We start from the raw sequence: 18,914 nt of genomic DNA, 5'->3' as shown, positions 1-18,914 counted from the left end.
AATGCATAGATGAAATATTTGATATTTCATATTTGATTTGGTCATAGTACTCATAGTACATACCATACACATGCTGCGTTAGCTGTACAATTTGTGTTGAATTTATAGAGCATTGGCTTGGGAGGTCACAACACAGCCTAACCTTTCCTTGCACTTCTTTAAAAACTTAAAGCCTATGCCCTATACCCTTACTTGAATTGTACGACCTTTTGATCATCTGCTCAACACCACAGTAACCATAAATGACATGCTCGAACGAAAGGGATATACAGCAGCGAACAGAAAAATAGTAGTGTGATTTTCTATCAAAGTCTGCCCAATAAATTTCTTATTTATATTCGATATTTTAAAACGAAAATCCTATGAATTTGTAACCTAAACAATGCAAACCAACCTCAGAAAGGTTTTCGAAAAAATTCAAGAAAACTTTACGAAAATGTCGAACTTTTACTTGGATTTTTATGAGCGTTTTTGAGTATGCCGCTTGGTAGCCAACTCAAAAAAGAGCTATTGATTTTTGACAACTTTTATTCCCAGGGTGTTTTAAGTTTTCTTTCATATAAAAAAACTTTTCATCACTTGTATAGAGGAAAATCTGAAACACCCTTCATTGGTTGCAATATTTTAGGTTACTAAATTCATTAGTTTGTCTTAAAATATCGAAAATAATGGCAAAAAAAAAAACAACAATGATACCCTCATGTGAAAGGAACGCACAAATTCATGAGAGGGAGAAGAAAAAACAGCAACCCGCAACCCTGCATTATTTTCAGAAGAAAAAAAACGCCATAGGTGAAGAAGAATTTAGTTGAAGATATTTAATACAAATTGTCACTGCTACTTTCCTGTTCGCAGCTGTATACTCGACCAAATATCAGGGCATAGGGACCAGCTGCCGTAGAGAGATGACAAGCGGCCTCTTACAAAGTTTAACGATCCTAATTATTATCAGTTGATATTAAGCAGGGGTGTCCTTTAACTTTTTCTTTGGCTTCCTCCAAGTGTTTTTTAAAAATTCTTTAAAGTATTAGCTTTTTAATTTCTGTTTCTTTATTTATTATTTTTCTGTTTCTTTATTTAATTAAAATTTTGTTACAACTTTAGCACATAACGAGTACTCTATTAAAATAGTAAAGTATTGTATCACTTTTTCTCTTAGACATTCCCTCAACGCAATTCGCTCATTACACCACGCATGTTCTCATATATTTAAATCCTACGACAATATTGAGAATGGTTCTTGCATTACTTCTAAGATCTTAGCCTCAGGTATCACATCACCATTCGCTATCAAAGTGTGTGTTAAGCCATCCAATTTATTTCCACTCGAACGAGCTTGTAAGATAAACTCATTACCATTATCGTTGAATTTTGTATCCGTGCCGCCGTCTACAAATTCGCCCTACATAGAAGAGAAAACATACAAATTTATTGAATTTCACAAATCGATTAAGTAGGTTTGTCTCACCGTCTCATTACGCAACTGATCATTCACAAATAAATTGAGCGTACTCAATTCCAACATTATACGATATTCGTTATCTTCGATCGAAACTAACCAAAGGCGATAATGTTTTGCCAACTCATCGGTATATTGTTTATGCGGCTTACCATCAATACAGAGTGAGTAATCATATTTGAAACCTGGTGCTGGATCTACACGTAAAATGCAACGAGATTGATCTATATAAAATGTATCCTCGCCAACTAGTTTGAACATCCAATCGCGACGTAAGACTTCCTGAAAATTTTATGCGAGAGGTGAGTGATAAATATACTAAGTAAATGAGATGGGGTATGTGAAAGTGAACTAATATTGAGTGAAAGATAAGAGTACTCGTGTTCGTTCATTGTTCAATGACTAACGTTCATTGAGTACAAGCATGTAAGAGAGCAGGTACACTTAGTGATAATATAATAAGCTCGTAAGCGCTCTCTCTCTCTCTCTCTCTCTCTCTCTTTCTTTCTCACTCTCGCTCATAAAACCTGTTACAATATACAATTTAATAGTTATTTTGATAAACATTTGAGCTTATACCTACCTTCCCATTAACCCATATCATTCGCCGGCCTGTGGTAGTTCCATGTTCCAATTCGATGCGATACATTTTTCCATTTATTGGCGCACACCATTTGGCTACAATATTATTTTTGTTGTAACGTTTTTCTTCTGGTAGATGATCCAGTGACATTATCGGCTCGCTGGGGAGATTCTCCAATCTCAATGATGGTGAAAGGAAGGACATATTTATGTGCGCTAGTGGTTTCTTACGACAATTTGAAGTTTAAAAATATTCTGCAATTATGATGACAGTTGAATACTTATGCTTATATAGGACAGACAGAGTTCAGGAGAAGTTCTGAAACCCTTTCAATTGTAAATTGATATCATATAAGTTCAAGAGAAGTGCAGAAAGAGAGCTGATATATTTAGGCCTTTTGACACCAGTCGATTTCTTAATGGCCAATATGTGTGGTTGAAGGTCCAAAAATCGACTCGTGTGAAATAGTCCTTAGGAAAACGAAATGGAATAGGAGTTCAAGTTCATTAAAATATCGACTTAAATAAAGACTACCTTATGTTTCATAAACTCAGATAATGCTAACTCAGAAGTCTTAAGAATATCCACAAAAGTTAATGTACACCATGATGGAATGAATATTCAGGTTGCATAATTTAGAGGGCTGTCTATCATACATAACTGCCTTTGAATTCTACTACGATCGGAGTAGATTCGACTAAACGTTTAGAAATATAATAACTGTAAGCCGCTACCAGAATTTTTTAAATATAAAGATAAACGTAACTTTGTATTCCCCAAAAGATTATAGATACAATTTCGCAGTAAACTAAATTTTTTGAGGAAATTTTTACGAAAAATTAACCAATCACAATTTTGTACTTTTGTAGTACAAGTAAGTACTGGCAAATAGAGCTGCCGAAAAAGTGAGGTTATGTTGTTGACATCCGATTAACGAAATTTAAAATTTAAATGGGAAATCTAGTTATTTAATTATCTATTAGGAATTAGGTAAGTACGAAAATGAAGAACATCTTGTTATATAAAAACTGCAAAAAAAAAAAAATCGACACGTTTACATAAGTCTCATATCTGGAAAGTAGATCATTAGAGGCCGATCTTAAGTTAGTCACTTGTCTATAAATTATCGAAATTCTCGTTTTCTCCATGCTAATTGAGGCGTCGACTGTCAGTTAAGTACAAGGCAAAAGTGTAAACAAAAGTCAGCTGTTTTGTTGATTTCCGTGTATTCACAATAGATTTTTTTTGATTTGTAGCATTGTGAAATCCTACAAGAATCTTTCTATTCCTCGATGGTCATACCTACCTTTCAAATAAGGTTGACAGGGAGAATGCCTGTCACGAATGGCCAGATAATGGAAGAAAGGTTTGTGATCAGGTGATGAAGGCTGCTTGCTATTGTGAACCTTTTTTTTTTAAACATTCGCCACTTGTATGAATTCACAATGATTTGTAGTACAAAACATTCACAATTATCGATTTAAGGGGGGGGGGGGGGGGGGGGGGGGGTGTGGGTCAAGCTACATATGTTGGTGTAAACGGAAATGTCAAATGAAGCTATCTGAACGATTGTTCAGTTAAGCTAGAGATGGGGAAACCGTCCTTAGAGATGAACCCCAACAAACTAGAGATGGAAAAAGTATCGGCATCTCTAGAATTTGTTCATACTTAACGACGATGTAAAGGTTTGATTTCCTCGAAGGCGGTACCGATATTTAGCGGCCGCTACATCATATTAATGGACGGACGGACATTGCTTAGTCAAATTTTTTTCGATACTGATGATTTTGATATATGGAAGTCTGTATCTCGATTCCTTTATACCTGTACAACCAACCGTTATCCAATTAATGTTATAATAGCATGTGTTAAAGTACAGCTCGGTATAAAAAACTTAATTAAATAAACACTTCGTTTAGAGAAAAGCCAATCAAATACACGCACACATATCCGTGCCACTTGAAAAGACGGGTACCAGTGCGCCTACGAAACATTTTTTGTTTGTATATTTTTCACAAAGTTCGAGCTTTGTTACACCTAAAAGTAGCAATACCTCAAAAAAGTAGTTAGGTAAAGTCAAATTTCGCAAATAACACCTCCGTACTACAAAAAACTTAAATTCCCAATTTTTTCGAAAACTCTCTCATTGAGCTCAAGGTTCATAGCTTCGACCAATGACTATCTCATTAAGCTGGGTTGATTTGCATGGACGAAAGTTAACCCATATCGCGCCATAGATTCTTCGATAGGTTTTGGGCTCAGGAAAAAATAGTTCCACTAAGCATACCCAAACAAATAATTTTCGAACTTGCAAAATTTGTGTTTTTTGACTTTTTTTTTCTTTGATTTTTAAGGGTTTTTCATGACCTACTTAAAAAATTTTCATTTGATTTTAAAATTTTCATGTAGACCCTGTCCGACTCAAAATTGTCCGCTAAAAACTTTGGCGATAACAGTTTTTTGAAAAAAAAAAATATTTTTTGGGTTGTTTTTATTTTTTCACCATTTTTTTTAAGGGTTTCTTCAAAAACGTGCAAAAGTGTTTCCGATGAAAACGAATTTGTCTCATAGTTCCTAACCCACTTAAAATTATGCGATAAAAACGTTGGCATTAACAGTTTAAAAAAAAAATTTTTTTTTGGTTTTTGGGATTTGTTTTGGTCGAAATCGATTTTTTTCATTTTTTATGTATATGTTTCCGTTAGACCCACCAATAAGTATAACAAAATGATCAGGGGACGAGCTGAGTTGATTTAGCTGTGTCCGTCTGTCCGTCCGTCCGACCGTCTGTCCGTTTGTTTTAACGCAAACTAGTCCCTCAATTTTTGAGATATCTTTATAAAATTTGGTAAGCAGGCATGTTTTAATGGGGGATTTGACATTTGTCGGAATCGACCGGATCGGACCACTATAGCATATACCCCCCATACAACCGATTGTTCAATGATGTCTTGATGAAATTTGGTAAGCAGGCATATTTTGATGGGGGATTTGACATTTGTTGGAATCGACCGGATCGGACCACTATAGCATATACATACCTCCCATACAACCGATTGTTCAATAAGAGGGTTTTCGCCATTTCTGCCCCATTTCTGCCTCATCTTAACAGCTAGTAACAACAAATTTTACCACAAGCTTACGTATTGGGTATAGATGGTTGTCTGAAAAAATCGTCAAGATCGGACATATTTATAATATATATCCCATACAACCGACTGTTCAGGTAAGAGGATTTTCATTATTTTTGTCGAAATCGATTTTTAGTCCGATTTAGACGATTTTTTCAGACAACCATCTATGCCCAATACGTAAGCTTGTGGTAAAATTTGATGTTACTAGCTGTTAAGATGAGGCAGAAATGGGGCAGAAATGGCGAAAACCCTCTTATTGAACAATCGGTTGTATGGGAGGTATGTATATGCTATAGTGGTCCGATCCGGTCGATTCCAACAAATGTCAAATCCCCCATCAAAATATGCCTGCTTACCAAATTTCATCAAGATATCTCAAAAATTGAGGGACTAGTTTGCGTTCAAACAAACGGACAGACGGACGGACGGACGGACGTACGGACAGACGGACATAGCTAAATCAACTCAGCTCAACCCCTGATCATTTTGGTATACTTATTGGTGGGTCTAACGGAAACATATACATAAAAAATGATTTGGAGCCTTGAGAATGAAAAAAATCGATTTCGACCAAAACAAGTCCCAAAAACCAAAAAAAAAAAATTTTTTAACTGTTATTGCCAACGTTTTTATCGCATAATTTTAAGTGGGATAGGAACTATGTGACAAATTCATTTTCATCGGCAACACTTTTGAACGTTTCTGAAGAAACCCTTAAAAAAATGGCGAAAAAATAAATTTTTTCACCAAAACACTCCTCAAAACCCAAAAAATATTTTTTTTTTTCAAAAAACTGTTATCGCCAAAGTTTTTAGCGGACAATTTTGAGTCGGACAGGGTAAACATGAAAATTTTAAAATCAAATGCAAATTTTGTAAGTAGTTCATGAAAAAAACCTTAAAAATCAAAGAAAAAAAGTCAAAAAACTCAAACTTTGCACGCTCGAAAATTATTTTTTTGGGTATTCTTAGTGCAACTTTTTTTTCCTGAGCCCAAAACCTATTAAAAAATCGATGGCGCGATATAGGTTAATAAATCGACCCAGCTTACTATCTCATAAACTTAACTTCTCATAAAAAAATTTAATAAAAGTTATTCTCTCATTTAATATTTATGAAGAAATAAATTGTGCTTTATTAGATATTTTATCTATGAGCTATGAGCCATTAATCTGCCATACAACGTCTAGTCTGCTAATCAAACCATTTCTTTGTACTTTTTTGCAACGTTAGAGTGCATTTGAGTAATACACTTGTACGTACTACATACACAGATACAAATTAAGTCTCGTCCTTTGTGCTATTTTTTTTATCATTTTTATTTGTTTTTTGTATGAATGAATTTGTTTGTTTGTATGTCGAGTTCTTTTGAATGCACTGTAATTGCATATGGTGAACGACACAAATAACTATATAAAATCAATAGAATAACAAAAAAAAACAACAACAACTACAATAGCAAACAAAATTATACATATCCTGATAATTAAATGATTAAGCTAATATATGTACATATATGTGAACTTGGAGCATGAAGTATAGGGTGGATATGAGTGACCTAGTATCATAGCGGAAATTGTACCTACAGCAGTGAGCACGAAAATAGCAATGGAAATTCTTTGTCAAATTTCGTGAAATAAATTCCTCTCTTTTAATTTCCGTCTATTTAGGAAAAAACGTCAATTAGTTTTGTTACTGAAACTTTGAAAACCACTCTTAAAACCGGTTTCCAAAAAACTAGACGAAAGCATACGAAAATGTCAAACTTTTTGTTTTTGAGTTTTCTGAATTTTTTTTTTTTTTTTGATGATGCACTTTTGTATCCCAAACAATTTTAGTCTAAGAAAATAAAATGTATCGGTCTCTCAAACTTCGTTTTTATTTTTTGCCGAAGGGTGTTTCAGATTTTACTCCAAACTGGAAAAAGAAGCGGTAAAGCGGTAAAGATGGGTTTGATGGTGAATGAGGACAAAACGAAGTACCTGCTGTCATCGAGCAAAGAGTCAGCGCATACGCGCCTTGGCAACCACGCTACTGTTGGCAGCCATAATTTCGAAATAGTAAAAGACTTCGTTTATTTGGGAACCAGCATCAACACTAGCAACATCAGCACTGAAATCCAGCGAAGAATCAATCTTGCCAATAAATGCTACTTTGGACTAGGTAGGCAATTGAAAAGTAAAGTCCTCTCTCGGCGAACGAAAATCATACTCTACAAGACACTTATCGTAACTGTCCTGCTATATGGGGCAGAAGCATGGATAATGACAACAGCAGATGAAGCGGCTTTGGGAGTGTTCGAGAGAAAAGTTCTTCGAAAGATTTATGGACCTCTACGCGTTGGCGATGGCGAGTTCCGAAGAAGATTTAATGATGAGCTGTACGAGCTATACGCGGACATCAACATAGTCCAGCGAATAAAAACGCAGCGGCTGCGCTGGCTAGGCCATGTTATGCGAATGAATGATGATGCTCCGGCCAAGAAAGTGTTTCTATCGGAACCAGCCTATGGAAGCAGAGGTAGAGGGCGGCCCCCACTCCGTTGGAAGGACCAGGTGGAAAACAATTTAAACTCCCTTGGTGTGACCAATTAGCGCCGGTTGGCGGAGCGAAGGAGCGACTGGCGCACCTTGTTGGACGGCCATAACCGTTTAGACGGTTAAGCGCCAATTTAAGTAAGTAAGTAAGTTTCAGATTTTCTGCCATGTAGGCAATAAAGCTTTGCGCCCTCTATATGGAAGAAACATAAATGGAAGTTTAAAAGACCGTAACTTGTACTTTGTTAGACTATAGACTGATTGGGCTACAAAGTTGCATACCCAAAAAAATTCAGAGAATTCAAAATAAAAAGTTCGATTTTCTTGTAAAGTGTTCGAATTTTTTCGAAAATAGTTTTGAGATTGATTTGCATAGTTTCAGTTATAAAATTCTTAGACGTTTTTTTCTTAAATTACTGAAAATAAAATATGGAAAAGTTTTTTGACGAAATTTGAGAAAACTTGCCACTACTAATTTTTTGTTCGCTGCTGTACATACACTACGAAATTTGATAATAAATAAATAAATGTAAGGCGCGATAATCTCCGAAGAGATCTGAGGCCGAGTTTCTCTTCCAATTTGCGACGTGCTCCTGTTGTTGTTGTTGTTGTAGCGATTAGGTTACTCCCCGAAGGCTTTGGGGAGTGTTATCGATGTGATGGTCCTTTGGCAAATACAGATCCGATACGCTCCGGTAACACAGCACCATTAATGTGCTGGCCCGACCATCTCGGGAACGATTTATATGGCCACATTGAACCTTCAGGCCATCCCTCCCTCCCCACCCCCAAGTTCCATGAGGAGATTGGGGTCGCCAGAGCCTCGTCTGGTCGCCGCTCGAAGGTGAGGTTGACAATTGGGTTGGAGAAGCTATATATTGCGCTACATAACCCCTTGCTCCTCTTGATTTTTCCTACAAATTGGCCGGACGGGACCTACATGTTTTAGGCCGACTCCGAACGGCATCTGCAAGGCAGATGAGTTTTCACTGAGAGCTTTTCATGGCAGAAATACACCCGGAGCGCTTGCCAAATACTGCCGAGGGGCGACCCCGCTTAGAAAAATTTTCTTCTAATTGAAAAACCTTATTTCTAAAATATTGATGTTGCTTTGCCCGTGAAGTGTGAACCCAGGGCACACGGTGTGGTAGGCGAAGCACGCTACCATCACACCACGGTGGCCGCCAACGAACTTTGATAACCGTAATAATATTATCTACATATTTGTTTCTGGAAGTCACCTATTAACTTTAAATAAAATGATATTTTTCAATATCAGTACCAACAAAATCTTGAATAGTTTGCTGAAACTATAAAAGGATAAACAACGAAGTTTTTTTTATTATTATTTAGAGTTTTCCCAAGAGGGATTTAAAAGCTTTTTAGAAATCAGCAGGAGCCTTAGACAATTAAGCTTATAACATATCTTCTTGGTGTTATGACAAATTTCTTGATTTTCTCTACTTTGTAAATTGTGTTTCCTTTTTCCAAAAAACGTTCTGTTGAAAGGCCGTTAATACTTTGTAATTTAATAATCAACTTCAAGGTAATGTGTGCATCTAAGGCTTTGTGGAATATCATCCTGTCTCTGCTGCCAGTTCAAAAACAATTTATTTCAGAATATTTTTCAAAAACGCCCTAGCTCAGGATTTGTTTCAATAACGCCCTATCTAATGTCGAAACACATTGAATTTATGCTTAGATAGGGCGACTTTCAATGGAATTCTGAGATAGGGAATTTTTTGCAATAAATTATGATATAGAGCGTTTTTCAAAAGCTTACTGAGATAGAGCGTTTTCGATACGGTCGCCGTTAAAGGTTGATATATCACTCAGAGATCGATATTTAAATGTATCCACTGATAGGGCACAATAAAACGTTTTAATATATTTCTTTCGATTGAGGATCCTTGCAAATGAGACCAATCAACTGTCGTGTAGTGTACTTTGAGTACATATGCATATACATATGTGTATGTGTATGGGAAAACGTACGTCTGTTTCAAAATAAATTAATGCAAGAAAAGCCTTAAGAAGTCTGGCGATATAAATGGTTATCTTTCTATATATACAGGGGTTTCCTTGACAGCGGACCGTATTTATTGCAGGAGAACACATCATAAACTTGTAGAAAATTCCGGTTTTGCAATAAGACCATAAAATTTAAAAAATCTATAAATAGGCACTTGTACACACTTCTTGTTTTAAAACAAAACCATAAGTTTAAAAAATCTTCAAACATAAATTTATAATTTACAAAAAAAAAAAAAAAAAAAAAAAACTTTTAATTTACTGCTGAAAAGTCTAAAATAAAAAATTTTATTTATACAAAGTGTTATCGATTTTTTTTTTTTTCAAAACAGTTTCTTATACATACACGGTTAATAATTTGAGTTTAAACTTTGAACTCTTCATCAGTTTATGCAATTTTTCAATTTTGTATTAAATTTTAAACATCGCAATTAACTACTGCGTTTTTTTAATTTTATTCAATTTAAATTATAAACTTAACTAAGCAATAAGTCCAAAATCTTAAAATTATTTTAAAACTAGACCAAAATGTTTAACAAATATTTGAATATAAAATTGTGTAAATTTCGGACTTTAAAACAAAGTAAATAGTTTTAAAAACCAATAACCAGAACTTTTGTTCACACTTCTGGTTTTAAAATCAAACCAAAAACTACAAGCTTACTGCACTTCGACTCGAAATGTTTTAGCTCAGTGAGTAGTAACTTATAAATCGATCGCAGGATTTTCTAAATATCTCGATCCCTGTCCAATATTGAAAACTCTTTTATTTAAAATATGCGGAAAGCTCTTTTCTTTAAATTAAACAAAACTGCCGGCTTCGTGGTTAAAATCGAATGATCCTTTATTTCTTTTTGTTTCACACCGCAAAATGGCTGACATTAGGCTTACAAGTTAGAAGTATTTTTTAAGTTTAATCGAACAGTGATGCCAGATAGTCTGAGTTATTTTTTACTAAAACCTTATACTCAGTTCTACTTGATATTCAAATTCTTATAACCTAATAGAGACCAAAGTATATTTATATTATTACTAGCTGTACCCGGCGTACGTTGTAACGCCCGAGATCGAATGAATGTTGCGTTATTTCTGTTTTGTTTGTTGATAATTTAGTTTATTGTTCTGTAAATTGAATTGAATTTTGTACGCACATTTGGTGAAATTTTCGTTTAAAACATTTTATTATTGTATCTTATTGTAATGTATGTGATACACAATATTTTTGATTTTTTCGTTCCGTGCAAAGATAAACAAATTTTTTGGCTTTCCAACTCTAGAGCAGGCCACATATAGCTGGCCATGGGCAAAGCACGGACACTCTAAATTTAATTCTGCAACAGTAAGCGATTGTCCTTTATTTTTTTTTGATTTTCATTGGAAAAGCAAGGCGTACAGGAAACTGTAAGAGTTTAAAATTGAATGGCAAAACTGTAGGAATTATTGGGATCCGTGGAATGAGCATATATTCACCTCCGCTTTTACCGCTGATGGTTGTGCTTCGATTACATTCAGCATTAATTTCTTAACGCAAAGTCTGGTTCCACTGCACAATTTTGGTGGGTCTAAATTCTGAAGAAGCATGATTGGTGATTCAATTTTCGAAGTTAATATATGCGCAGGCCTTCCAGGTGGTTCTAAAGAGTTTAGAAATTCAATTGGATAATTCACAATTTGATCTTCATCTGTAACTTTGTCGATCGATTTGTATTTCGCCACTTCACCAGGAATTTGGTTTTGAATGCGATCATTGATTTTGTTAACATGATAATTTTTGGGAGCTAAGATTATTCGTTCGCATAGCCAAAAAAAAACTTAAATTTAAAATTCTTTACTCTGAAATATAAAAAACCCATGTCTTGATCGAAGGAACCTATAGCCGAAATTTGGTGATTTTTGAAGTGTGGGAAATACGTTTCCATAGGGACACACACACAGAATTTGATTTTTATAGAGGATGTAGATAGACTGAAGCTATCAAATTTTTTTAACGGCGGCAGATTACTAAACGTCCAAAAGGAATAACAGCCAAACTCAACAATGCAGTCAAATTCCAAGTGTTAAAATAACCTAAGTTTATACGGCAGCCATAGCTCTGAAAAATCCCATTTGTAGGGAAGGTGCCACGCCCCTTTTTTCCAATTCCACATTTTAATGGAGGTGTTAGGGCTTAACGTCATATAGCTCCTTACCAATTTTTACTATCCTACCATTATTACATCCAGAGATATGCATCCCATTTGTATGGGAGTTGCCACGCCCCTTTTTCCAAATTCCACATTTTCTTGGTGGTGTTAGGGATTGACCTTATATAATTCCTTACTGAATTTCAATGTTCTGGGATTTATACCTTCAGTATGGGAGGTCCACGCCCCTTTTATATATCCAAATTATTTTTAGCCTAAAACTTTCCAGTTGATCGAAGGAACCTATAGCCAAAATTTGGTGATGATTGAAGTGTGGGAAATACGTTTCCATAGGTAATACACACACAGAATTTGATTTTTAAATATATAGATATAAGTAAATTTCAGGCCTCTGGGTTATCAGAAAGTTCCTTAAAACTCTAAAGCGAAATTTCCAAGTTCGGACTTTTTTTAAATTCTCACGGTCTCTGGATGTCCTAGCGAAATTTTTTCCTTTCTTTCGTTGCCAAGATTGCATATAATGTAAATAGACGTTCTAAATATCACTAAATATCTCTATCCCTGTCCAGTATAGAAAACTCTTTTATTCTAAATATTTTAACTTAAAAGAGTTCAAAGTTTTTTTTTAAGTTTTAGTTCTCCGTGTTATCGGGAAGTTCTTTAACCTCGAAAGCGAAATTTCCGAATTCGGACCACTTTTTTTCGAATTTTTACGGTCCCTGGACCGCATAGCGAAAACTTTTTCCTTTATGTTGCATTGTCATGAGGTTTTGAAATACGTTCTTAGTTTGAAGAAATCAGCTCTATGGGAAGTTACTCAAATTGCGGTCCCAACATTCCACATATTGTAAATGGACTTTCTAAATATCACTAAATTACTCGATCTATGTGCCATCTAGAAAATTCTTCAGTCCTAAGTATAACAACCTCATAGAGCCCAAAGCTGTGTTTAATGTTCAAGGAACGATTTTTTGAGTTTTCACGATCCCTGAACCACTTAGCGAACAATTTTTTGCCTCGTGTTGGATTGTCATGCGGTTTTAAAATATGTTCTTAGTTTCAAGAATCTAGCTCTTCGGGAAGTTACTCAACTAGCGGTTGCCAGATTCCACATTTTGTAAGTGGGATTTCAAAATATTTCTAAATATCTCTATCCCTGCCTCATCGAGAAAACTCTTTTACACTAAATATTACATTCTAATAGAGCCCAAATCATCGTTCAAAGTTTCAGATCTCTGAGTTAGGTGGAACTTCTTTAAAACTCGAAAACAAAATCAGATTTTTCATTACTTTCATAAAGATAAGAATATTATGGTTTTAGGCTGCTGTCAATACGTAATTTTGCGCCGAAAAGAAATTTTCATAAAAAATCTACATGTACCGTTTGAAAGCGGATTCATTTCCCTCACAAAGACATTTTAGATTTTCTCGATATTAACATGTGATATATATATGTCCTTGATCGCGATATGTGTAGCATACTTTTAGGCAGACTTTCTCATAATGGGTTTCGAGTTGTATAACAGATGGAGTATTCGATATAATTCCTTTGTTTTAAACGATTTGCTTTATTACTTAAATATAAATTTTTTCGTACATGCATGGTTTCCTAAAACCGCTAAAATGCAGATTTCAAGTGACTAACAGGTCTAAAAGTAGACTTCAAATTCGTCAACGAAATTTTGGATAGATAAACTAACGCAAAACAAATAAAAGTTCAAAGAACAATATCTCGAATAGCAAAGAGAGCATTCTAAAAAACAAAGCTAAGAAAAATATTTGCAATTTCGAATTCTATATGTTGTTTTGTAATAAAAGCACCCATCGTGATGAAAAAGCGCGGTGAAAATATCAGAGAAACTTGTTTTTAGCGATTTCTGTTATAAATATCTTCTAAACCAGAACCAATTTTAAAATTCTGCCATCGTTCTAAGATTCAGCGTACCGAAGGCCTTTAGAAAAGTATTGCGTCTAAAATTTGTCAGCCTGTGTTATCCGTAGTCACACAAGTATAAGTATAAAGCTGCAGACATTGGTGCTTTATCGGTAACCGTATCGGTAACCTTATAACTGCTGATTCGACCAACCTTTTGAGAATCAATGCAATCGATTATTGGTGCCGCTAAGGTCGTAACCGTATCGTGGCCAACCAATTGGTTTTTGGTTTACCGTCGTAACGATAAACAGCTGATTACGTTAGGGATACGACTACAGTGATACGACATACGGCACCAATGATTCCCGCTTAAGTCTAACTCAGCGATGGGCAAAAAGGCTCGTGTGAGCCTTTTGCTCATACGGGCACGCTTTGCACATTTAAGTGCTCGGTGAGGGACGATCAAGTGCAGGTATGTGGGGAGAAGAACACAGGAAAAGATTAATATACAAACACGTATAAGATTGATAAAGAGGGAGTATTTGGCCTTATAAGTACATATGTGGAAAATAGAGCTGCCACCGCTCTTATTATGTTCAAATTATTAAGCGTTTTAGGATAAACTAGCCTTTACCGGCGGCTTCGCTCGCACTAAAGGACACAAATATGTAATGTCACTTTTGTGATTCACAACTCGAACTGAATTTTCAGTTGTAATTTTAAAAGTTCCTTTATGATTCAAATAATAAACAAAGCAAGTTTTAGAATTAGAAATATGGTCGCCGTAAACTAAACACACATGCAACACCTGCTCCAACAATTTTTGCAGTGTGGATTTAACGATATATGTATGTGAGCTGAAGAAATTTGAAAATTCCTCCATAATTTCAAATTTATAAATGAAAGCAGTTATGTTTATAATAAAACTGGTAAAATTAGTCGTTGTTTATGCGATTGGTACCTTTTTTTATTTGTAAACTGATATATTTCTTTCTAGGCCCACGGCAACACTGCCAACAAGTCTGAAAAGGGTTTCGTTTTCCCACGATTGTATACGAAACGTGCATTAGTACGTTTTTCTACTACTACTTCCCCTAATGCTACTACTTTAAAAATACTTTTTTAAACACTTTTATGTATATATTGCAAAATGAATCGGCTTGCATATAATTAAATGTATGTTAAGGCGAAATGAATGTCAATAATGCGCTGCTTAACATAAAGTCGACTTCGGTCTATGGTTATTCCGTTTTTCGTATTTCTTGCCAAAAAATGTATGTTTTTGTTTTCGTACTATTGCAACACAGTTTGGGAATTGGTTTTCGAGGTTGAGAGAGAATACTTTCATTTCAGTTTTTTAGTGTTTCCGCAACCTTCTTGCCATAGTACAGGTCTACAAGTAGGATATGTAGAAGGACGCACATACACAGCCACGCTCACCTGATAAAATGCTTGTTCTTGTTCGTTTTTTTTGTGGATGCTATTTGGCACTGTTGTACTTCTTAGGAACAAAAAAAATTTAGTAGTTGCTATCGAAAACTGCTTAAAATTTTTATTGTTATATTACAAAGAAATATACTTATTTACTTTCAAACGAGCACTTAATTACATCTTTCTTTAATATCCATATATTTTGGACAATTTTATTTAACAAATTGTGATACTTTATTACCGGGGAAGATTGCTAAAACACGACCAAAACCGTCGGGGGAGGTATTAATAGACGCGTTTTTGCCTCGCTTCCAATAATTCGAATACTTTTCCGCCTTTGGACTATTGATAACAGGACAAAACGCGTATTTTCATTTTTTTTCCGCTTTTATGGACGGGTTATTGCAGTCGACCTCGGTTTCAAACTGTTTTTCGTGGAGAACTTTTGAACGGGTAGAAAAACTTAACTCCCGTGTTTGTATTCTTAATACTGGAATAACTACGCGTCCTCAGATACCCCAATTGAAGACTTTTTTATAATTTTCTGAAGGACCCATATGGGTGCACTTAAAATTTCCTACTAAATTCGTTCAAAAAAATTTACCACCACAGCAACCCATATCTAATATTCCGATCCCTTTTTTGCTTCCCTGTGTCGCTTTCGACGAAGCAACCCCGGTAATTTTGACACTTCGTTCAGTGTCAAAACTCATGTTCCACTGGGTTCCACGCTAGTTTGACACTGACCGAAGTGTCAAACTGCCGTGTGTTAGAAAGGGAAAGAAATTATTTCCTTCTCATACATATCATACTTGTAAACCTGTACAATGCTTCTTGCGACGAATATCGTTTGAGGCGAAGCGTACAATATTTCCAATGTATTTTTTTACTCCCCTAACGCCCCAAAACACAAACGTCTCACCTAGCACTCGCTGGCACTGAAACTGATTTAGGAGCCGAAAATGGGCCCATCCCTGGTCTAACTGCTTGCAAAATATAAAAAAATGGCCAAATTTCAGCGACATCGTTGATGTAAAATCCATGGTTTTATAAAATCATTGCATTTAAAAATGTATTAAGAAAAATTTCGTTAACAATTTTTTGTTTCAAAAATTGCAAATTTTTTTAATGATAAAATAATTCAAAAAATATCCCTTTTATAAGGAAAATTGTAATGAAAATAAAATTAAAAAATTTTAAGCACTTGCTTTATATAAATGGACAAAAATCAGCGAAAATGTCTCCTTATATAAAGACATATTCTTGCTAAACTTTGATTTTTAAATTTTGACATAGAAGTTGCAAAAATATTTATGAGAAGTTTTTATTTTTATTTTTGAAAACATAAAAGTGGAGCGCACATGACTTGGTTGGAAAGTTGGTAGGAAAGGAGATATTATTAGTCAATCAATTGCGCTTCACCTTTATATTTTTACTTCTCATAAATATTTTTGCAATTTCTATGTCAACATTTAAAAATCAAAGTTTAGCAAGAATATGTCTTTATATAAGGAGACATTTTTCTCTGATTTTCGTCCATTTATATAAAGCAGGTGCTTAAAATTTTTTTATTTTATTTTTATTTTCTCCTTTTCTCACATTTTCTCAGCGTCTTAACCTATCTGTTAAGTTTTACGCGTGTAGCTCAATGAGAACTTACATAAAAATCAAACCCAAAATTCCCTCCGTTCCGTTTGATTTTTCTAAATATCTCAGTCCGTGCGCCCTCTAACGAAACTTTTTGTATTGTGTCATCGACCTCTGCACTAAGCTCTAAATTTTTAGCCTCTAGCTCATCGAGAAGTTACTTAAAACCCGGTTTAAAATTTCTTAATTATTATCCACCTAAGAGAAAGTTTTTATCCTTTTGTTCCTTTGTCACGGTGTCTTAACCTGTCTCTGAGGTTTCATGTTTGTAGCTCAATGAGAAGTTACTTTAAAATCGATCTCAAAACACCAAATTTCCAAATTCTTATCTAAATATTTCGATCCGTGCACCACCTATCGGAATTTTTTCTTCTTTTCTTAAACTTTCTCGGCGTCTTATATTATCTGTGAAGTTTTACAGTTGTAGCTCAACGAGAACTTACATAAAAATCAATCCCAAAATTCCCTCCGTTTCGTACGATTTTTCTGAATACCCCATCCCGTGCGCCCCATAGCGATTTTTTTGTATCGTGTCATTGGCTGTCATAGAGCTCTGAATTAAGTTTGAAATTTCAAGTCTCTAGCTCATCGAGAAGTTACTTAAAAGCTGGTTTGAAAATTTTCAAATTCCTATCTAATTATTTCGATCCGTGCGTCACCTAACGGATTTTTTTCTTTTGTTGCATTGTCACGGTGTTCTAACCTACATATGTGTAAAGTTTCACGTTTGTAGCTCAATGAGAAGTTACTTAAAAATCGATTGCAAGATTTGTATGAAAAGCGGACAAACGTTCAACCGACCTAACATAAAGGAAGTAAAAAATATCAAATAAGATAAATTAAAATTATAATTTTTTCGCAAAATTTCCAGCACGTTTTGAAAAAGAAATTGTAATTAATTTAATTTATTTGCAATTAAATTTTTTCGAAAACTCAAATAATGATTGCAAACGTACATTAATTATAAATAAATAATATATAAAAACCAAAAAAGAAAGTCCGGAGTGCCAGTACACAAATTTCTATACGAAATTGGGACACGTATGTTTTGAAATTGGTATAAGAGCACTAAGGGAAAATTGTTAAATGCTGATATGCTTCTTGTTGTAGCTACGTTTAATTTTTCTCAAAAGTTGACTTAATTTTTTTGTTATTAAATTCAATTTATGTAAATAGTTATTACAAAAGTACCGTTGCACTACGTCTATTTTCGCTCTCTATCACATTTTCCAATAAAACTTTCAATAAATTGTTTTCATAATTTTTAGATACTCAATTCTCTTATATTAAAAGCATAAGATTTTAAGCGGCACGTAATTTTTTGTTTGCACAAAAAAATATTTCAAACTTAATTTAAAGCTAAAATATTTGAAACCGTTTTGTTGAGCCGTCACAAACGAACTGAATGAATATTTTGGTTGGTCGGTCGTCTTTAGCGAAAAGCATGTTAGCGCCTTACGGTATGCAATAACGAACACATACTACGTCCAGTAGTAAACTATTTTTTGTGCTCCACTTGTTATTGTTGTTGTTGTTGTTCTTACCCTCAGCGTCACAACCATTATAGATATTCCTGTCATTGCCTTGCATCGACCACGATAATGGCGGCAATGGCACAATGAAAAGTGGGCGCCAAACTGTTATTGCTAATGCCGGCATGCTTTACTAAGCAGTAACTCACACGCACACACACAAATGTGCTCTCATATGCTATTTCTCAGCGCGTATACGTTCACTACTGTTGTGTTGAAAGTTTCACTGTCATAAACGTGAAAAAAGTTGGTCTTATTGCTTACCCTGTGGGAAATGAAAAGTTATAAAATAACATTAAACTGCATAGGAATAAACTTGAAGTTTTGCTAGCCTTCTATCTGAAATGGATGACGCTGTCAACAAACGACATTTAACCCGATGCTAATGTGAGGAGACAGAAAAAGAAGGAATTTATTTATACATGCATACTGATACCCTGTTGTTGCTGTTATAGCGATAAAGATACTCCCAGAAGGCTTTGGGGAGTGTTATCGATGTTGACGGTCCTTTTACGGATATAGATCTGGTACGTTGAACCAT

General features: G+C 34.8%; 1 protein-coding gene across 1 annotated transcript; it reads right to left on the bottom strand.

Annotated features, from left to right (window-relative positions):
- Positions 1 to 1,037: 1,037 nt before the first annotated feature.
- LOC137246324 (fas apoptotic inhibitory molecule 1) lies at positions 1,038 to 18,245 on the bottom strand. The gene is made up of 4 exons (XM_067777433.1): positions 18,033 to 18,245; positions 2,043 to 2,296; positions 1,469 to 1,741; positions 1,038 to 1,402 (listed from the first exon to the last, which is right to left on the bottom strand). The coding sequence occupies exons 2-4, from the start codon at positions 2,244 to 2,246 to the stop codon at positions 1,217 to 1,219; spliced, it is 663 nt and encodes a 220-aa protein (XP_067633534.1). The 5' UTR covers positions 2,247 to 2,296; positions 18,033 to 18,245; the 3' UTR covers positions 1,038 to 1,216.
- Between the last annotated feature and the right edge of the window lie 669 nt (positions 18,246 to 18,914).

Source organism: Eurosta solidaginis, chromosome 3 (genome assembly GCF_040869045.1).
Source record: "Eurosta solidaginis isolate ZX-2024a chromosome 3, ASM4086904v1, whole genome shotgun sequence".
NCBI classification, from domain to species: domain Eukaryota; kingdom Metazoa; phylum Arthropoda; class Insecta; order Diptera; family Tephritidae; genus Eurosta; species Eurosta solidaginis.
This window is presented reverse-complemented; position numbering and strand designations above follow the sequence as displayed.